The 20,660-nt window shown below is 41.2% G+C and overlaps 3 protein-coding genes across 4 annotated transcripts; all 3 read left to right on the forward strand.

Annotated features, from left to right (window-relative positions):
- Nucleotides 1–8,926, forward strand: LOC112217731 (flap endonuclease GEN homolog 1). Its single transcript, XM_024378223.2, has 13 exons — nt 1–318; nt 579–780; nt 1,011–1,187; nt 1,390–1,500; nt 1,620–1,693; nt 3,121–3,206; nt 3,674–3,824; nt 3,971–4,007; nt 4,120–4,200; nt 4,335–4,465; nt 4,590–4,651; nt 5,351–5,491; nt 6,099–8,926. Exons 1-13 carry the CDS (start codon nt 158–160, stop codon nt 7,607–7,609), a joined length of 2,925 nt encoding a protein of 974 aa, XP_024233991.1. The 5' UTR covers nt 1–157; the 3' UTR covers nt 7,610–8,926.
- Nucleotides 8,927–9,008: 82 nt separating this feature from the next.
- msgn1 (mesogenin 1) lies at nt 9,009–10,611 on the forward strand. The gene has a single exon (XM_024378697.2). It carries the CDS (start codon nt 9,834–9,836, stop codon nt 10,311–10,313), a length of 480 nt encoding a protein of 159 aa, XP_024234465.1. The 5' UTR covers nt 9,009–9,833; the 3' UTR covers nt 10,314–10,611.
- A 736-nt stretch (nt 10,612–11,347) lies between these two features.
- On the forward strand, nt 11,348–17,248 carry si:ch211-51e12.7 (uncharacterized protein LOC336335 homolog). 2 transcript variants are annotated; one of them, XM_042300842.1, is made up of 7 exons: nt 11,348–11,539; nt 11,627–11,712; nt 14,404–14,489; nt 14,589–14,747; nt 14,936–15,193; nt 15,377–15,499; nt 15,961–17,248. In XM_042300842.1, exons 2-7 carry the CDS (start codon nt 11,704–11,706, stop codon nt 16,049–16,051), a joined length of 726 nt encoding a protein of 241 aa, XP_042156776.1. In that variant the 5' UTR covers nt 11,348–11,539; nt 11,627–11,703; the 3' UTR covers nt 16,052–17,248. The 2 variants fall into 2 exon arrangements, with proteins under 2 accessions (XP_042156776.1, XP_024233988.1); XM_024378220.1 differs by lacking the exon at nt 11,627–11,712.
- The last annotated feature ends 3,412 nt before the right edge of the window (nt 17,249–20,660 follow it).

Raw genomic sequence — 20,660 nt, forward strand, 5'->3', positions numbered from 1 at the left:
AAGTAAGGAGGTTGGATTCGGAAGCGTGTTTGTTTTAGCGGGAAGTGCTGCTAAATTAAAGAACTAAGTGATCAACAAAGTGCATTTCTTGTGAAATACTGCACATGTATCATTTTTTTACTTTTTACTTATAAAAAGGTAAACAACGATTTGCGCGATGGGTGTGCACGACCTGTGGTCCATTCTGGGGCCGGTTCGGGAGTCGGTGCCGTTGTACAGCCTCACCGGAAAGACCCTGGCCGTGGACCTTAGCCTGTGGGTCTGCGAGGCCCAGCACGTCCAAGCAATGATGGGGAAAGTCACCAAACCTCACCTCCGGTAATATGTGCAGAGATTGCCAAATGCACGTGTTTTTTTAATTCAACTCTGACACTGAGGCATAGGCATTCAAACCTGATCCTATTTCACATTATGTATCTGAAACAGCCGACCTTATTACTAATTTGCACTATATATGTGCACGATACATCAATCGGGCGACTTACTAATGGTCTGCTGTTTCAAAATTAAATCCCTTTTATGCAGAGGAACAACAACTCTCTGTAATGAGAATTATGGATATTATTACTCTCTTTCAGGAATCTGTTTTTTAGAGTTTCCTCTCTCACACTGATGGGGGTAAAGCTAGTTTTTGTCATGGAGGGAGAGGCCCCCAAACTCAAAGCAGAGACCATGAGCAAGAGGTCAGACATGAGATTTGGGGGGTTCGACAAGTCAGCCCCTAAAAAACAAACTACAAAGACCACCAACAGGGGTCGCTTCAATGCTGTGCTGAGAGAGGTGGGTGGCTGGGATGATGTGCATCAGTCAGATGCAGTTGTTGAGAAGTAGTGGCATTTATCACCCTCATTGAATTAAAGCTGTGTGTGTGTGTGTGTGTCTTTCTGAGTGGCTGTGTGTGTAGCTTTGTATCCATACAACATGTGTAGATAGGCATAAGTAAGTATTATGCATTTGTTTTTAAGAGTTAATCTGTGTGCACCCACTACCCATCTCTCTCTTCCCTCCAGTGTGCAGAGATGCTGGACTGTCTGGGTGTCCCCTGGGTGACAGCGGCAGGGGAGGCTGAGGCCATGTGTGCCTTTCTGGATGCCCAGGGCCTGGTGGACGGCTGCATCACCAATGATGGGGACGCTTTTCTCTACGGAGCGCAGACTGTCTACAGAAACTTCAACATGAACACCAAGGTAATGCGTTTGTTTATTTAAATTAGGTATGTTACATCTCATTTGTAAGGGGTGTGACATTGAAGAGAGAAGTATTCAAACTTATGATTTAGTTAATGAACTTCTAGTGGATGCATCCAATCTCTAAATGCTGTACTTGTAGGTTTCTGTTGTCTTAATGCTCAAGAAAAGAATCCCTGCAGTGTCATTCCCGCTGTTGTAGGATCCACAGGTGGATTGTTACAGGACTTCTAGGGTGGAGACAGAGCTGCAGCTAGCCAGGGAGACACTCGTGGGTCTGGCCATCCTTCTGGGCTGTGATTATATTCCTAAGGTATAGGGGAGGGGGACTGCTAATGTCTAGATCGGCTTCTAGGGGTGAAAACACGCATATATACAAAATTACTTTTTTTGTTTTTGTTACTATGACATGTTTTGTTTTCTTACCACAAGGGTATACCAGGAGTTGGGAAAGAGCAAGCTCTAAAACTCATACGGACATTGAAAGGACAAACACTTTTACAAAGGTAAGAAACTAAAAATATAAAACATTCCTTTTTCTTTCACCCTCCAGCACACTGATTAAAAAGTGGAGAGACAAATAGATAAACATAAACAGTCTGTAGTTTTAACTAGGTCTTATGCAAACATGTACACTCCCATATGTATTTATTTGGACAGTGAAGCTATAACTTTTATTTTGGTTCAATACTTTAGCATTTTGGATTTGAGATCAAATGTTTTATATGAGGCGACAATACAGAATGGTGATGATGAGGTCTTATGCAAACATGTACAGTGGGGCAAAAAAGTATTTAGTCAGCCACCAATTGTGCAAGTTCTCCCACTTAAAAAGATGAGAGGCCTGTAATTTTCATCATAGGTACACTTCAACTATGACAGACAAAATGAGAGAAAAAAATCCAGAAAATCACATTGTAGGATTTTTAATGAATTTATTTGCAAATTATGGTGGAAAATAAGTATTTGGTCACCTACAAACAAGCAAGATTTCTGGCTCTCACAGACCTGTAACTTCTTCTTTAAGAGGCTCCTCTGTCCTCCACTCGTTACCTGTATTAATGGCACCTGTTTGAAGTTGTTATCAGTATAAAAGACACCTGTCCACAACCTCAAACAGTCACACTCCAAACTCCACTATGGCCAAGACCAAAGAGCTGTCAAAGGACACCAGAAACAAAATTGTAGACCTGCACCAGGCTGGGAAGACTGAATCTGCAATAGGTAAGCAGCTTGGTTTGAAGAAATCAACTGTGAGAGCAATTATTAGGAAATGGAAGACATACAAGACCACTGATAATCTCCCTCGATCTGGTGCTCCACGCAAGATCTCACCACGTGGGGTCAAAATGATCACAAGAACGGTGAGCAAAAATCCCAGAACCACACGGGGGGACCTAGTGAATGGCCTGCAGAGAAGAAGCATTTCAAGGTCCTGGAGTGGCCTAGCCAGTCTCCAGATCTCAACCCCATAGAAAATCTTTGGAGGGAGTTGAAAGTCTGTGTTGCCCAGCAACAGCCCCAAAACATCACTGCTCTAGAGGAGATCTGCATGGAGGAATGGGCCAAAATACCAGCAACAGTGTGTGAAAACCTTGTGAAGACTTACAGAAAACGTTTGACCTCTGTCATTGCCAACAAAGGGTATATAACAAAGTATTGAGATAAGTATTTGGTCAATAACAAAAGTTTATTTTCCACCATAATTTGCAAATAAATTCATAAAAAATCCTACAATGTGATTTTCTGGATTTTTTCCCCCTCATTTTGTCGGTCATAGTTGAAGTGTACCTATCATGAAAATTACAGGCCTCTCTCATCTTTTTAAGTGGGAGAACTTGCGCAATTTGTGGCTGACTAAATACTTTTTTGCCCCACTGTATATGATATCACAGTCTATGCCTATCCTGTACCGTCTCCTCTTCCATGACAGATTCAGCCAGTGGAGGGAGGAGGGCGTGGTTGCGCCAGAGTGGGTCCTAAAGAAGGTCCCTCACTGCCATTTGTGTCGCCATCCTGGTGAGTTACTTTGGCCCTCCGTCAAACTCACTTTAGCCCCTTGTCCTGATAAGTGTAAATCAGGAGGGAGGGAGGGTGGGGAGGGATTTCCCGGGATGACGCGACTCGCATGTGGTTGATCAAGACCAACTAAAATACTGTGATGATGAAGGCACTTACATGTGAGAAGCTTTAGTTTGCTAATACGTCTTCAGCATTGTAGCGCCAAATTACAGTTAGCGTACTTAGTCGAGATTAGTATTAAATGTCTCTATGGTTGATCAAAGGTATCTGCTATGATTATCTGGGGCTGTAGCCTATCAGTCCAGTCACCCTGAATTGACCTCTGATTTTGTCTGTCACTCCTTTTTCGGTTACTAACCATCTCCTAACAAACTATTACCACTGTTATGTTCTTCTCTATCACACTCTTCATTCTCTCTCTCTTTCTCATCATACTCTTTTATCTCTTTCTCCTTCTCTCTCAGGGTCAGCCAAGGCTCATGAGCGCAGTGGCTGTGTGTTGTGTGACAGCAAGCACTTCTGTGAGCCTCAAGACTATGACTACCAGTGTCCTTGTCACTGGCACTGCTGTGAGCAGACACGACAGGCCTCTTCAACAGATGCCAGCATCAGGAAGTGAGACCATGTTTGCACCAAATTCACTCATTCCTATAATATACACATTCATAGATTACAATATTGATTATTGATTTTAATTGAAAGGGGGAACAAACATTCATTGTTCCTTTACATATCTGAATATGGTGTTGATTTGTTTTCAGGAAAACACTGGCAAGTGATAAATTCCCTTTTACAGAGGTAAAGTAAATACAGCTATTATCTTAAGTTATTGAATCTGTGTAATATCATGTGTAAAGTATACAAGCCAAGATAAGGATGACATTTCATGTATGGACATTTTGCATTTCAGATCATAAATGAATTTCTGGTAGACAAAGACAAGCCTGTCCACAATTTCAAATGGAGGAAACCGAACATGCTATTAATGCAGGTAGTCATTCAAAAATGTACTTTGATTAAAATAAGTGGTCATTCTTAACAGATGCAATTAATAAATCATGTATTGCCTAATTTATCTGTTAGTCAAATAACTTGTAATATTTTTTTAAATGTTTTGTGATCCAGAACTTTGCGTACAATAAGATGGAGTGGCCTAAACACTATACCAGTGAGAAGGTTCTGGTCCTGATGACGTATACTGAGCTGATGAACAGAAAACATGGAAGAGCGACGTTGTCTCTGATAAAACCTCTACGGTACAGTCCAATTCACACTCCAATGGACATCTCTGAGTGTAAAAATGGAAGTTACTCACTGTTGCTATAAATGTTTCACAATAATACATGTTAAATTGTATTTTAAAATCCTCCCTGTTAACAGTATATGGAAGCCAAGAGTAAGGAATGCAATCGCCAGCTTTGAAATCATCTGGAGTAAGCCAGGTCAGTTTGAACAAATGAAACAGTCCTTCCTATGAAGCCTTCCATTTTCAAAAAATGTTATGTTTATGAATGAGGGATGTTCCTTCTCTTTATATTATCATCATTGCCCCCATTGTTTTTGTTCTATGATAAATCCCGTGTTTTTTTGTATTGTATTCTCCAAGCCAACTGAATCACACTTTTCCAAACCTCTTATTACCATGTACCTGTTTGATGTACTGTATTCCTGTTATGACATCAGAGTTGCGTCAGTAAGGATTAGGGTGATAGTCTTGTGTTGACCTATGCAGTCTCTTTAAACCTGGCCTTCTCTGCCTGTCTCCATGTTGTCTGTTAGTGACTTGTTGTGAGGTGGGGTTCAGAGGGGGGTAGAGGTGACAGAACAGCCACAACACCATCAGGTGCTAAAATGGCTTCCTCCCGGGCTGGGAAAACTGTCATATCAAAGTCCCCCCCCCACTAACAACCTCAGCTGATATTTCAGTCCTCTATGGGCCTGAGCTAACTATTGAAATACCATCCCCAAATCTGTATTATTATTATTTTGAGGGGGGTGGGGTTGGCATCTGTATGGTGATTCAGCAGACGATACATTTTACACAAGAGTGGATCAAATTTTAATGTTTGAAATGTTTCACATTTTTTTGTCTGTAAAAAAAAAAAAGTAATTTTGTTTCCTCCATGATATCCTCCCTGCAGATCACTATGTGTTTTCTGAGGACCACCCTGAGGACAGCCAGGACGAGGTGAGGACGGTGGAGGAAGAGGCTCTGTTCCGCCTGGCCTACCCACATGTGGTGGAGCTGTACCTCAGGGAGAAGGCTGAGAACAAGACCAAGAGTAAGGTCAACATATTATGGCTGGAGAACATAATGTATTCTGCTTACATTTAATTCAGATTAAATAACCTTATGTTATTGATATGAAAATACAATGAATGTTAATTCATTTTAAATGATTGACATTCTGATCTGATATTGACTGACAATAACATATTGATATACTTTATTGAGGTAAACTTATACCTCGTTTTTAAAACCGTATTCAATTTGTCCTTGGGGAGAAACGGGACGCCCCTAAACTTAACAGGCCCAACGACTGCTCACTACTTAGCTCAGACAGGGTGTGGATCAAAGGCACCTGGAGCTTTGCGATGTTTTTCAGAGTCTCTCTTATAGGGCCTCTGACACCTGGACATGCAGAGTATGGCAGCTTCGCTCCCTCACATCAAGGCTTTGATGCACCAGAGGTGTCTGTCACACAGGAGCTGCTGTCACTTTAGACAGGTTGGGGCTGGCTCCCCCTGTAGCTCAGAGCTGTAGAGCAGGGGTTCCCACAGTAGACTGGGTAGCCCCAACCAAGGGTACTTGGACTTGAGGAGACACTGTTATGGTGGATTTTGTATCTAGCCATTTTGTCTCTTATATTTTATGCATTTTATTTTCAGAGAAGAAACCAAAGTGTAAGAAAGACAAGCCTTCGGATCACTGTGGTGTTTCTGACCTCCTGGCCAAGATGTCTTTGCACAGTTCCACTGCTGACAACAACACCCAACAACCCTCTGCCGTGGCAGCAGCACTGACCATTACAACAAGTAACAACTCAGTGTTGGTCCTGGAGGGTCCAGAGTCAGAGTCTCCAAAAAAGCATCTGGATCCTGGTAAAGAACATCCCCGCTTAGAAGTACGTCTTGGAGCTCAGATACAGGAAGTGATGACACCTCCGTCTTTCACTTCCTCTGGGAAGATTCCAGAAGCAGCGACCCCTCCGTCTGTTTCCGTGGTGATGGATGCTCTTCACCTGAGTGACATCGACTGGGAGTCTCAGTCATTCACGTCCTCCCCGCCCCCGCAGGCTGCTGGCGCTCGCACTGCCACTGACCCCAAGTCACTCCAAACCACAAATGATAGTGTCGAAGAAAGGATCACAAAACTGGGCCCCTCTACTGATCTCAGAGCAGCAGAGGCCGTACCAGGGCCATGTTATGCAGAGTGTTCGCTGAGGGACAGGGTCCTAATGAGAAACGCATGCAAGTCTGTGAACATGGCGGACAATGATGACGTCACCATCATACATGTAAACTCCCAGTCAGCAGCACCCCCTGATTTAATTGATTCTAACAACAGTGGCCCCAAGCCAATGGCACTGATACCCATTAAAAGCAGCAATGATTCCAAGTCATCAGAACAGCCGCTGGTGTGTGGCAAGAAAGCCACACTTGTTGATAAAGACCAGAGCATTGCATTGCTCCATAAGCCTCAACCTGCTCATCACATCTCAAAACCTATCTCATTGAACTCAACACAAACAGGCCCAGTCACAGCAACACAAAAAGGCCCAGTCACAGCAACACAAACACAAGGGGCTAAACAACATGGTGCCGGTGAACCAAAGCCTCCACAGAAGTACAGATTCGTAAAGAAGGCCATATCATCTTCCGCTCTGCCACAAAGGAGCCACTCTGAACCTAGCGACACACAGCCTGGTCGGGATGACAGGAACATGAAGTCACATCAAGAAACCAAGAAGAGTGTGTGTGCCAGAGTGTGTTCATCGAGTGAGGACAGTGACACAGAGAACCAGTGTTGGGGAGGAGGGCAGAGCAGGGCCAAAGTCAAACCCAAAAGCAGGCACAGGTGCCAATACCTCACAGACTACTCACTGAAACCCACCTCCAAACCCAGCACCTCTACAAAGGCAGCCTGGGACACAGTGACAGCCCAGCCCGTCAGGCCTAGAGCTGTGTCTGCCAGTATGGGTGAACAACCAATACGAGGCAGCTCTGTGTCTACCATTGGAAAGTGCCAGGATGTTCATCCAATTAGAGTTGATGATGACATTGTGTTCATTCCAAGCCCCGTTTCCCCAGTGACTATGTCTGATGGTGATGACTCAGTGATTTGCAGCAAGAGCCCACTGCCATTGGCAGAGAGGGTGAAGCTGAAGTTCCTGAAATGAGTGATGTGATATACCAGAGGTGTTAGGACAGAAAAAAAGAAATACTATTTCCTAATATTATTATTTAACACTATTCTATCAAAACTTTATCTAGTTTGTTCAGTAAGTGTATTTTTAACCTTTGATATTGGCCTTTCCTTTTGTCTTCTATGTACACAATTGTAGTTTTCTGCTGCTATATCTTTAATGGACTTACTGTAGGAGATGGAGAAATATTTTACTCATGCAGTTAGGGAGAGGGCATTTTTATTTTTATAAAACCCTATACTTTTCAATGTTTTTCTGTATTTATTTTGAATATTCCACAGCTCTCATGTAATGATTGGACTACTAAGGTACTGATGCAAATGCGCAAAATGTAAAAGTTTGGACAACAAGGCTCTCCAAATGGAAGAGACAATCATTGACCAAATAAAGGTACAATAACTTTTATACCTTCGTTTGCGCAAAGGTCGAGCTTTTGTAAGCGAATGAAAGTAGCATCACCGTACTAATAACCACATAAACTTCCCGACGTGTTGCTTCCTATAGCAGGCAGAGGGGCGCAAAGGTTCTCGCCCGTCAGTGACCCACCAGCAGTAGAGCGCGGTTTTATGACCTGGCACGTTTTGCTCCCCCTTGATCATTAGTGAGCCGTTACACACCTATTCAGACATGAAAGAGCTGCCAGGTTAGTGTGTTTTACCCAGCTCTGATGACAGCTGCATCCTCCTTGCTCGTGCGTATTGGCATGCATCGATTTCAGACAGCAGGACTTTATTGGCTAGGCTAATTTGTTGATAATACTTCCTTCGAATGGACAAATATAAGTAATTTCTAAAAATTTACTTAGTTATTCTCTGAAGATTTAGCTTCACGTTGCGTAAAAATTGTTTCTTTCAGGTTTCACTTTCTATCTGTCATTGTCTACCTCACACAGACAAAACATTAGCACCGTTATATACTTAACAAAAATGTAAACGCAACATGCAACCATTTCTACGATTTTACTGAGTTACAGTTCATATAAGGAAATCAGTCAATTTAAATAAATTCATCAGGCCCTAATCTATGGATTTCAAATGACTGGGCAGGAGCCCAGCCATGGGTGGACCTGGGAGGGCATAGGCCCACCCACTTGGGAACCAGGCCCAGCTAATCAGAATAAGTTCCCCAGAAAGGGGCTCTATTATATAGACAGAAATACTCCAGAAGTTTCATCAGCTGTCTGGGTGGCTCTTCTCAAATGACCCTGCAGGTGAAGGAGGTCCTGGGCTGGCATGGTTACATGTGGTTGTGAGGGCAGTTGGACATACTGCCAAATTCTCTAAAACAATGCTGGAGGCGGCTTTTGGTAGAGAAATTAACATTCTATGGCAACAGCTTGAGTGGACATTCCTGCAGTCAGCATGCCAATTGCACGCTTCCTCAAAACTTGAGACATCTGTGGCATTGTGTTGTGTAACAAAACTGCACATTTTAGAGTGGCCTGTTGCTGTCCCCAAGAACTTGAGCAGTACAAATATGAATGCTCATAAAACATGTAAAAAAAAATATTTAAAAAAACAACTGACTTGGTGTAATTACCATGCTGTTTAATCAGTTTCTTGATATGCCACACCTGTCAAGTGGAGGGATTATCTTGGCAAAGGAGAAATGTTCACTAACAGGGATGTAAACAAATGTGTGCACAGAATTTGAGGGAAATAAGCCTTTTGTGCATTTCGAAAAATTCTGGGATATTTTATTTCAGCTCATGAAACATGGGACCAACACTTGACATGTTGCCTTTTTATATTTTTGTTCAGTATATTAAAAAAAGTCTTTGTCTGTTTATCTTCTATATTTTGGAGTACACCTAGACACACGTTGCCCATCCTGTTAATGAGGTGTGAAAAGCCCAGATGTAACAATCTCCTTTCATTCCTTCATTAGAGAGATCACATGAAACTGATAATTGTTGTCGTGACCATCTAAAGAGCCATTTCCCACAAAAGAAAATCGAATTATTTTTCATTCTGTTACACATTATCCGTCTATTTCACCTTATTGGCACCTCGGTGACAACGAACGACGTCCTTCGGGTAAGTCACATTTTAGCACTTGAGTTTTCTTTGAACTTTCGCTTCAGCTGTGAACTCATAAACCACAGAGAGCTGAGTCCATATAAAACGGTTTCCCAAACCGCTTTTCAGAATTTGCTCTCCACGGAGCTGCCCGAATAGCCTATCATCGAGGTCACAGTATGGAGAGCGTGTCTGAGGATATTGCTAACATGGATTGTGACATTGAAGTTGTTACCTCAAAAATGCTTTCTGAATGGGATTGGAAGACGCAGGAAAGGGCTTTTGGGAACGGGCATGATTCTCTTGAATCCACATCACCAGAATCATCATTCGATTCAATGTGCTCTTCGCCCGAGATGTCCTCAAGCTCAACTGGGCATCAGAGCTTCGGAAATGTATCCTATGGTTTAACAGGACACAGCCCAACCCCGTGCGCAACGTTGAAACAAATCAAACCAAAGATGTCGACCAAGAGACGCATGAAGGCGAGCGAGAGGGAGAAGATGCGAATGAGGAGCCTAGCAGAAGCTTTGCACCAGCTCCGCGACTACTTGCCTCCAGATTACAGTAAAAGGGGACAACCTCTGACCAAAATTCAAACTCTTAAATACACCATTGAGTATATAAATGAACTTTCGGACATCCTCAACCACGCGTAATGATGTGCTGAAAGATGGCCACGTTTTAAATGATGCGTAACGGGGCCAAACTATTTGGTATTAGGTGTGGACCATTGTCAAACCTTTTGTGTTTGGAAAACTATTTTTGGTTTGTTAATTTTGATATTGGTGCATTGTGGATGATAACTTAATTTCTCATATTGTATTTAGAATTGTTCTGCCCCTCATCTGATGTAAATAATTGTTATGTGGGGACTTGACTTGACCATGTAATTTTCTTGTATGTGAATAGGCTATTCTTGTTTTACATTATTGACATGGATTAAACAAACATTATATACAACACGTTTGGGGCCAGATTAATGTTATTTTCTTTTAACTCTGTGATGTCCATCATCTTCAAATACTATGGATAGGTTTCAAACATATATTTGAGGTTAGTATTACGCCAATATGGTCCTATATATTTGCAATGTTTTCAAATGACAAAGGCAAAGCATAGGCAAAGCATAGGTCTGCATGACATACACTGACGATACAAAACATTAAGAACACCTGCTCTTTCCATGACGTAAACGTGAGGTGAATCCAGCTGAAAGTTATGATCCCTTATTGATGTCACTTGATAAATCCACTTTAGTCAGTGGAGATGAAGGGGGGGTACAGGTTAAATAAGGCTTTTCAAGCCTTGAGACAATTGAGACATGGATTGTGTATGTGTGCCAATCAGAGGGTGAATGGGCAAGACACAAAATGTAAGTGTCAAGTGTTTTGTGTCAAGAACTGCAACGCTGCTGAGTTTTTCATGCTCAATAGTTTCCCGTGTAGCTGTTCTGAGGACAAAAGGGGGGGGGGGTGCAATTCAATATTAGGAAGGTGTTCCTAATGTTTGTTATACTCAGTGTATATCTAATCTTTAGTCTTAGCTTTCTGTAAATTTCACCAAACATTGGTTGGAAATATAAATGTTTCCTCTACCAATAACTAGACGCAAATTCCAAAACGGGTATTACAAGGACAGTGGGTTTAGCCAATCAGAAAGCGACTCTATTTCCTGTGGGCGTGACTCTCGCTACAACGTATTCTTGCCAAAAAATCTGAGCCTTAGATGTAATCGGTTCCGCTGATGCCGCCATTTCAAATCGAAATACAGGGACAGGGTATAGATAATATTTTTTTTATTTGCAAATCTTTTTATATTTTCTTTTTATTTAAAGTAAGTATCTATATTTAGTTGTATTTCTGGACCTCAATAGTCTTCTAAGGTAAGCCATTGCTTCTGCATATTTTACAGCAACATCATTCTATTTATTAATTCCAGACCTCAGTATTTATCTAATATTTCCATCCAGATTTGAACAACCACTGCACCTATCTGTTTCGTTATAACTGCGATTCAGACAACCTTATCGAAGGAACGATTATAGACATGAGAAAGGTAGCCGACTTTTTAATCAGCTTTTGTTGATAAATGGAGGATATTTCCCTGTTTATATCCTCACCAAAGCACCAAGTGATGTGAGCATTCCACAGATGATGGTACTGTGCTTTTTGAGTTTGTGAAGTCGTGCAGAAGGAACATTGTGCACTATTTAAAATAAATAAATAAAGGCTATACACATTTTTCAGTAGGAAGCAAAAAAAAAACATTAACCTTCGATTAATTTTAGATTCTCATGGTCACAGTCTTGATGGTTGTGGGTGTAGGTAATGGCATTTGTAATCAGCTGCAGCTATGTTTAGTATATTTCCATGACGTTTGTCAGGACATAGCCTCCTATTGCATGTAAACAATGACAAACAGTTATGTAGGCTATTGTTGGAAATAACACCATGTTTATTGACCTGTGGCAGTTATTTTGAGGGGTAATGAATTATAATCATTGAACTGCTAGTTTTGAATTGAAGGAGTTGCCTTTGACAAATGTTGTTTCCCTAGGTGTCCATAACCTGAAGTTAAATGCTGAATAACTGATGATAACTCAACTGTAATTTTGATGCTGGATATCATTTGTGTTTGCAGGATAGATTAACAGATTAATGAAGAATTTATAAGATATTGGGATGAATTTCCACACAAATAAATCAGAAACTCCATGATTATCAGCTTTATATCTCCCACAATTTATCACAAGCCTCTGGACAGAAAGACCCCACATCTTGCCTCCTTGAGGTATATTCTAAAATGTCACCCCACAATGCAGTTGTGAGATTCCTCACTGTATGTTGGTGCATGCTCTTCTGTAGCTCCAGGCATGCGGATTGTCCATGAGCTGTGTTGTGGTGTGTGTATTTTTATTTATTTACCTTTATTTAACTAGGCAAGTCAGTTAAGAACAAATTCTTATTTTCAATGACGGCCTAGGAGTGGGTTAACTGCCTGTTCAGGGGCAGAACGACAGATTTGTACCTTGTCAGCTCGGGGATTTGAACTTGCAACCTTCCGGTTTCTAGTCCAACACTCTAACCACTAGGCTACCCTGCCGCCCCAAAATGTATGCCCCCTGTCTTCTGCCCCATAGCCTACCCCTTCCCCCACTCCAGCCTTGCAAGGGTTCAAGTGCTACATTTTACAATAGGCCCAAGCTTTGGCACTATAAATAATCTCTCACGACCGCTAGCTTTGGCTCCAGCTTCACTCCATGCAGCCACCGTGCCTAACTCCTAAAGCTCTCATTGGTTTAGGATTCACTCTCTCTATGTTCGTTTGTGCATGCTCAGTCAGTCAATGCACAACTCTGCCCAGCCATAAACTGGCACTCTCTCCACGAATGTCCAGGTTTAGGTTTCAACCATTGACTGAAAGGGATCACGACTGAAGTAGGGAACTTTCAAGCTCTTTACTCACCCAAAGTCCATAAACACAAGCCTTAGTATGGATATCTAGATATCTAATAACCTTTAACCTTTAAGTCTTATTATTGGGGGTTTCTCTGCTATACTGAACATGGATCCTGGTAACTCATCATGTCAGAAGTTCCCCAGAATGCTCTTGTGCTGTACTGTGTACTGTTGCTAATCAGTCCGCCTCTCCCCATCTTCAGATCTAAGAGAGAAGCTGACATTTGTCCACATCATGCTTGATTACCTTGTAGCTGTAGGCAACACTTAATTGATATTTTCACTTATTTATTTAGTTTTAGTACTGAAAAAAATCAGTTTGTCCTTTTTTCTTCCTCCAGTGTCATCATGATTTCTTCATTCACTGAAATCTGTTAGTTATAACTCTCAAATGTGACTTAGCAGACAGAAATATACAATAATGTTTCACGCATTGTTTTTTGCCTCTTATATTGTTATTTGGCTGATTCAAAGGTTCATTTACATAATTAAACAGGACGTTCTTGTGGTCTGTGTATTGCTTCAAATATTTCAAATTCCCTCACATGTTCTGTCAAATTAAAGACCCAACACAAATACAGTTTAGTAACATACAGTAACATTTCCTTTGTAGTCATTTTTGTAGTAATCATTTTTTAAGATGATGAAGAGGTATGTATTTAGCAAGCATGTATTTTCTATTTCCATCCTTTAGAAATTCTATTCCTCCCAACAACAGTGTTGAAATCACCGCTTCAGTTACAATAGTTTAACAATGTGTGAGACCCCTGTAGGGTCCCTGTAGAAGCTTGTGTGGCCTATCGACATGGACCTAATTTGAACATGTTAAAAGGCTGTCACTCTGAACAGATGGTAGATTACATGACAGCTTAAAGGCGATGACGTCCTAAAAGTGTTGTTGTACGATCGATTTACACACAATATCAAAATGACGATAGGTTGTATAATGTGTAACATACCCAGAATGTATGGGGCATCTGTGTATTACATCCCATGTGAGGAGGGATCATAGGCTCAGCTCAAGGCTAAGCTTCCAGCTCAGGTTGAAATGTTGAACTTTACGCAAACCTAGATATACTGTACAGCTATGCATGTCGTGACTATGCTCGTAAGTTAACATCAGCTGTTCTAACTGTTATAACAACTGTCATGTCACTGTTATGACAGTCTTAAAGCTCTTTGAAGCAGCGTTTAAGACAGTGTAACCAAATTTCCTTCAAAGAAGACTGTGGTAACCATTGCTTTGTAATCCACTACAGATGATGTCTTTCTTTCCTTGTGTTATCAGATGGATGCAGATACAGAGCAGGTGACGGACAACACAGAAACTTCCCAAAATGCATCTGAGGAGCCCATATCAGAAAACAAATCCAGGTCGGTCATGTGACTAGGTCTTCTCAGGCTGCTATTGATCAGTCATCATTACCATGTAGAATGTAACACTACAGTATGTCCCTTTCTTCATCTCGACAGGGGTCGTGGTGGGTTCAAAGGGCGTGGCCAGGGGTTCCGGATTGGCCGAGGAGGCATGCATGGTGGACGGGGCCTGATGATGAAAGGATTTGGCCCACCCGAACGAGGCAGGGGGGATAGAGGACGGGGTGGGGACATGAATGGGTTTGGACCCATTAGGTAAGGAACTGATGCTTCTGTATGCATGGGATGGTATCAGTGTTGTGTCAAAGCCAGGGAGCTGAATGAATGACAGGTATTCACATGCTATTTCTGGAATACATTTTCACATTTCTATTGTTTTTCCCCAATGCGTCTGACTCACACCAAATGACTCATTCTCCCATGATGCCTCTATATGCCTGCAGGAGAGGGATGGGGAGGATGCGGCCGTACCCAGACATGAGGGGCAGGAGAGGAGGGAGGGTCGCTCTGATGGGGAGGGCCGGGCCTATGGGGAGGGGCGGTCCGATGGGGAGGGGCGGTCTGATGGGGAGGGGTGGTCCGATGGGAAGGGGCGGTCCTATAGGGAGAGGCGGACCTATAGGGAGAGGCAGACCTATGGGCATGGGTCCTCCTCCACCCCCACCCATGCACCTGAGAGGCCCCTACTCACCAATGCACAGGTAAAGCCTACCAGTATAGCCACATACGAGTCATTCAGTAGATAAGTTGCCATCCACAATGTTATCAAGAGTGTTCATCAGTTCATTATTGATAAACAATCATAAATCAAATCATATAATGTCCTTGGTGTTAGTTGGTGTTTTTAACTTGCTCTTGAAATCACTGAACCCTTCCCACCATAGACACGGCCCCCCTCCGCCTCCCCCCCTGGGCCACCCTGGTTTTAGAGGGCACCCCCCACACCCCAGAGGAAGAGGCATGTCCCCCGGACCCCCACACCACTTCCACCCCAGGGGCCCCAGAGGGTAAGATGTTTATTAACATGTACATCAACCACTCACTCCATTCCTCCCTCCCTCCTTCTCTACAGCTCTGTTATAACACATACAGCTTGTCTCCTCTTTCTTCCCTATGCCCTCTAATTTCCCAAACTATTTTTCTCAATTGATGTGAATCACATTTAATCTTCTTCGCGCTTAGCAATGGTACGGTTAATCAAATAGCATCAAATGGTGAATAACAATGGGAAAAAAAGGTTAAGGAAACATGAATAAATCCTCGTAAATCTTAAACACTGCTCAAAGTTTTGGACCCACAGTATTAAATAGTGCATGAAAGAGATTTGTGATCAACACAGTGAGTAGCTGAAAGGGGGAGACCCTCCAGTGCAGTGGAAGAGATGAGAGGGCGTACACACTGCTATCAGAGTGTACACCCTGGTGGCAGAGCACGAGAATCCAATGTGTGATTTTATCCTTTTACACAGCTACCACAATGGACCAGCTTCTCCTCCTCATCATCCCCCACCTGGCAGAGGCCAGAGGTGGCCAGGGCCCCCTGGTGGCCGACGGTTTTAACGCAGCCTGCCCAAAAATAATACAGTAACAGAGAGCTTTACAGTATATAGCAGTGAGCCTACTGGGCTGGGGTGGCTAAACTGAGCTAAGAGCACCTTAATATGTGTCATAAAAAGAAGACCCCTTTTTAAACATCCTTATGGAACACCCTGTAGCCAAATATCTGGATATTGATATTGTATACCAGAGGAGAAGATGTGAATCAACAAGTGGACACTTAAATGCCTCAGACCTTAACAGTACAAAAAGGCATTCTCACTTTCATTGTAACTTTGGTTATTAGAAAAAAATGTGCTCTTGGTATTAGGACAAAGTTGTATAGTATTGAGAGAATAAAAATATGATTTAAAAAAAAAAAGAGTCCCAAAGGGATGATAAATGTTGATATTCAAATCCCTTAGATGTCATGTGGTCTTGTGGTGGTCACTCTGTGAACCTTAAGGAATATCTGACCCTAATAAAAAGAGAAATTACACATTGTGTGTGAGTGAGAAAGAAAAGAAGGAGAGAAAGAAAGAAAGAAAGAAAGAAGGAGAGAAAGAAAGAAAGAAAGAAAGAAAGAAAGAAAGAAAGAAAGAAAGAAAGAAAGAAAGAAAAAAGAAAGCAATGTGCAACAGCCCTCAAGCACCAGTTACTAGCACTAGTTTCTTACACCTTGGACCTCCCTAACTTTCCCTTTTGTTACATGGATATACTTTTGTATTACAACTTCACCAAGCAGTACACAACTACAGCAAAAGCTGTTTAGACTCACGTACACATTCTTAAGTGAAAAGACAATATTTTTCATGTCAAGTATTCATGATTATTTTACGTGACATTTTTATATGATTCATGTGCAGCTATTTTAAGTTAATGCATATTGCTATTTGGAACAATTCATGTTTGTGTTCAGCAATCTATATTGTGGAATGACTAAAGAACTTAAATTAATATTATATTGAAATAATATAATAAATATATAGTATATATACTAGCAGCATTTACAGTATATTTGAAAGCAAATTACGAAACAAGTAATTGCTTCAGTTTAGTCTAAGATACTTACTATTCAGTGTGTTAAGTTTTGAAGTGTTATCATACGTTATACTTACTGTAACTGACATAACTTTGTGGATTTGTGGATGTACTTTTGGAAAACAGTAACAACTATGACGTAGTCGTGAAGGACAAAAATAAAAGTAAAACTTAACTGAACTGCTCTTTTTATTGTTTTTTTAAAGTCCAAGTCTGAGAGTCAACTTGACACAACATGACTGTAATTTAATAAAGAGAATGGACAACAATGTTATTATACTATAAAGTTACACAAAGTTACACAGTGGCTACACTGCTGTTGTTATGGTAATGGTACCACTCAGACAATTGCTGAGTTATCACTGAAACACAAACAGCACATTATGAATGCATTTTCTTGAATCAGTTTTAATGCAATTTATATTTTTGCTGCACACATACACATATATAATGCAACACTGATGCATACCTTGACATGAATGTAAGGTCACATTGTCATATTTGCTAAGATGAAGTTGGAGGACCAAGAACTCGTATGGGAAAGTCTTAACTGTAAAAGTGAAAATGGGTCAGGAGAGTTTGGAAATGATCACACAGAAATAAAAATATGTTATAGTCACGCTGAGGGCTGAAAGCTACAATAATGCACACCATAAATGACTTGAGAAAGCAGTGCAACTATGCAGTAATGTTATTCCGAAGAGCACTATATGCGGTAGAAATGCCTTTGACACATGGAACACTCTGAATGAGCCAACAAACCCGACCAGGTGAGATTTGACCAACGGACATTCCACTCTAGAAATATACCGTACTGAAATGTTTCCTCCGTATCAATAACAACTTCCAGACAGAATTCCAATGGTAGTCTGTTTAAAAGGAGGACATTATCCCCCATAGGAGTTGTAATCGGCCAAATTCACAATGTAGAACATGCTTTAGTCTCTACTACCATAGATCCCAGAGCAGGACAAGGGATTGAGTGACACAAGCACAACCCACTGTTCTATATCTTTGATAAACATTTTACATAAAATATTTATTCTCTATTGATTGTCATTAGTTAATCTACCCCAGTCTGTTGCAGTTGCATGTAAAGGTGCAACACCGACCTCATACATACAATACACTTGAAACTCAAATGAGATCAAGCACAGTTTATTATCAGCATATTGTTATCTAATAAACACTGTTTTACTGGTGCCACCCTTCGAGTCATTAAAGATGATAAACACACAGATATTACAAATAAAGTGAATAATCCAGTTGTTATGGATTTATGCTGACTTTGTAGTTTTTACATGATACAATGCCTAGATACAATGCAGAGGTAATGCAGACAGTTAGAGAGAAAGGTAATGAATATATGCAATCATATGGATAGACATTTATTATTAATGAACAGTACATACTGCTGACAAAACAAGCATATGGCATTACTTCTGAAAAGCAGAAAAAGTGCATACTCAATGAGTCATGTAGACACAGAGCAGGACCACGCAGCATCTAATCCAGTACACACACATCAGTGGAGGCTGCTGAGGGGAGGATGGCTCATAATAATGTCTGGAATGGAGCGGATGGAATGGCACCATGCACTTGGAAACCATGTGTTTGATGTATTTAATAACATTCCACTAATTCTGCTCCAGCCATTACCAGGAGCCTGTCCTCCCCAATTAAGGTGCCACCAACCTCCTGTGACACACACTGCTTCAGAAAAAAACAGTAGGCAGGTGTTGCACCTTTCCCCCTATGTACATCTCTATCCCCTTCCTATGAACCAGTGTTTCTCTCCTGCCCTCTCTCCCAGTCTTCCTTTGGAATCCCCTCTGCTTTTAACAGTGATGATGACAGACTGACTGTTGTTGTCTCCAGATTGGTTTTTCAGCAGACCCCAAGAATCCCCCCTAAATTGGGACTCCTGGTGTCCAAATCCCTCCCCTCCCTCCCTTTGAATCTTGGAGATTCTCTTTTACAGGATGGAAATGGAGAGAAAGTCTGGAAACCGTGGTCAATCTACATTCTTTTGAAGCAGGTGAGGCAGAAAGGAAAAGGGAGAACATTGCCTATTGTTTCTGTTGTCTTTAGATTTATTTTGTAATACAGTAATGAATTGCCTTTTTTAGGTACAACGCTATGGTATATCTTACATCCAAACATGAATGTACATAAAGGACACTGAAGCACACAAAGAGCCATAAACTAAGGTATGTTTTTAGTCAATTTGATAATTATGGTAATAATGATTACCATATGTAAATTACAGGGTTTAAGTGGGTTTTGTTAAGTGTTGATTGTTACGTTCAGTCAATGGGGGAGTCGATTAATCGCGGCCGTGTAGACATGTTTAGCATCGGCTGAAAGAAGATTTCATGGGATTAGTAACCGGCTGCCTCCCGAGCGTGAGCCAGGTGCCCTGTTCAAAACCAACGGCGCAATCGGCTCGAAACTTCGTGACGTAATTAATCACGTGTAGTAATAAGAATTCTGGGATTTCCCATGCAAAAGTGATCGCTTTGGATAAAAAAGATTTATCTGCCATCCCAATGAAAAATAGTTAAAAAATTCAAACATTAATTTTATGGAAAATATGTATGTTTCTGGACGATGCACCATGCTGCCTTGTTGACAAAATGACCGAGCGGCACTGATTATTGTTCGATTTGAGAATGGCGCTCCTCCATCCCCGTTTTCGCTCGATGACGTGACAGGCCATTACCCGGTGCCCTGCGGCTCAGCATAATCGTAATGACCCAATCGTCTATAGATTATTTAAAGGCCCAAAGCAGACGTTTTTATGTCAATGTTAAATTATTTCTGGGTAACAATTAAGTACCTTACTGTAATAGATTTCCATTCAAATGGACAAAAATAGCTTTTTAGCAAAAACTATTTCTCAAGCAAGAATTTTGCTAGGACTGTCTGGGAGTGGACTGAGTGGGGATGAGAAACTTAAAACTAGCTGTTATTGGAAGAGCTTTGGAACTCACTTTGTTATTGGTCAAGTGGCAATATGTAACTTTTTGGGCGATTACAAATAGAAATGTGAGTTATAAATCTATCATTCTACTTGAAAGCAAGTCCAAGAAGCGGTAGAGCTGTTGTTCTATGTGAGCTATTTCTATCCTTCCCGTTCTTAAATGTTGTTTTTGTGTCTTTTACTTTTGGTTTTGTACATGAGCTTAAAACAGCTGAAACAATATTTTTGGTTTTGGAAAGTATATTCACAGCGGTTTAAATGATACTATCTTATACTACATTTAACAAAATATAAACGCAACATGTAAAGTGTTGGTCCCATGTTTCATGAGCTGAAATAAAAGATCCCAGAAATGTGCAATACACACAAAAAATCTTATATTTCTCAAATGTTATGTACAAATGTGTTTACATGTCTGTTAGTGAGCATTTCTCCTAAGCGAGGATAATCCATCCACCTCATCATTACACAGGTGCACCTTGTGCTGGGGGCAATAAAATGCCACGCTAAAATATGCAGTTTTGTCACACAACACAATGCCACAGATGTCTGGGAGCATGCAATGTCTGGGAGCATGCAATTAGCATGTTGACTGCAGGAATGTCCACC

Source organism: Oncorhynchus tshawytscha, linkage group LG18 (genome assembly GCF_018296145.1).
Source record: "Oncorhynchus tshawytscha isolate Ot180627B linkage group LG18, Otsh_v2.0, whole genome shotgun sequence".
Taxonomy (NCBI): domain Eukaryota; kingdom Metazoa; phylum Chordata; class Actinopteri; order Salmoniformes; family Salmonidae; genus Oncorhynchus; species Oncorhynchus tshawytscha.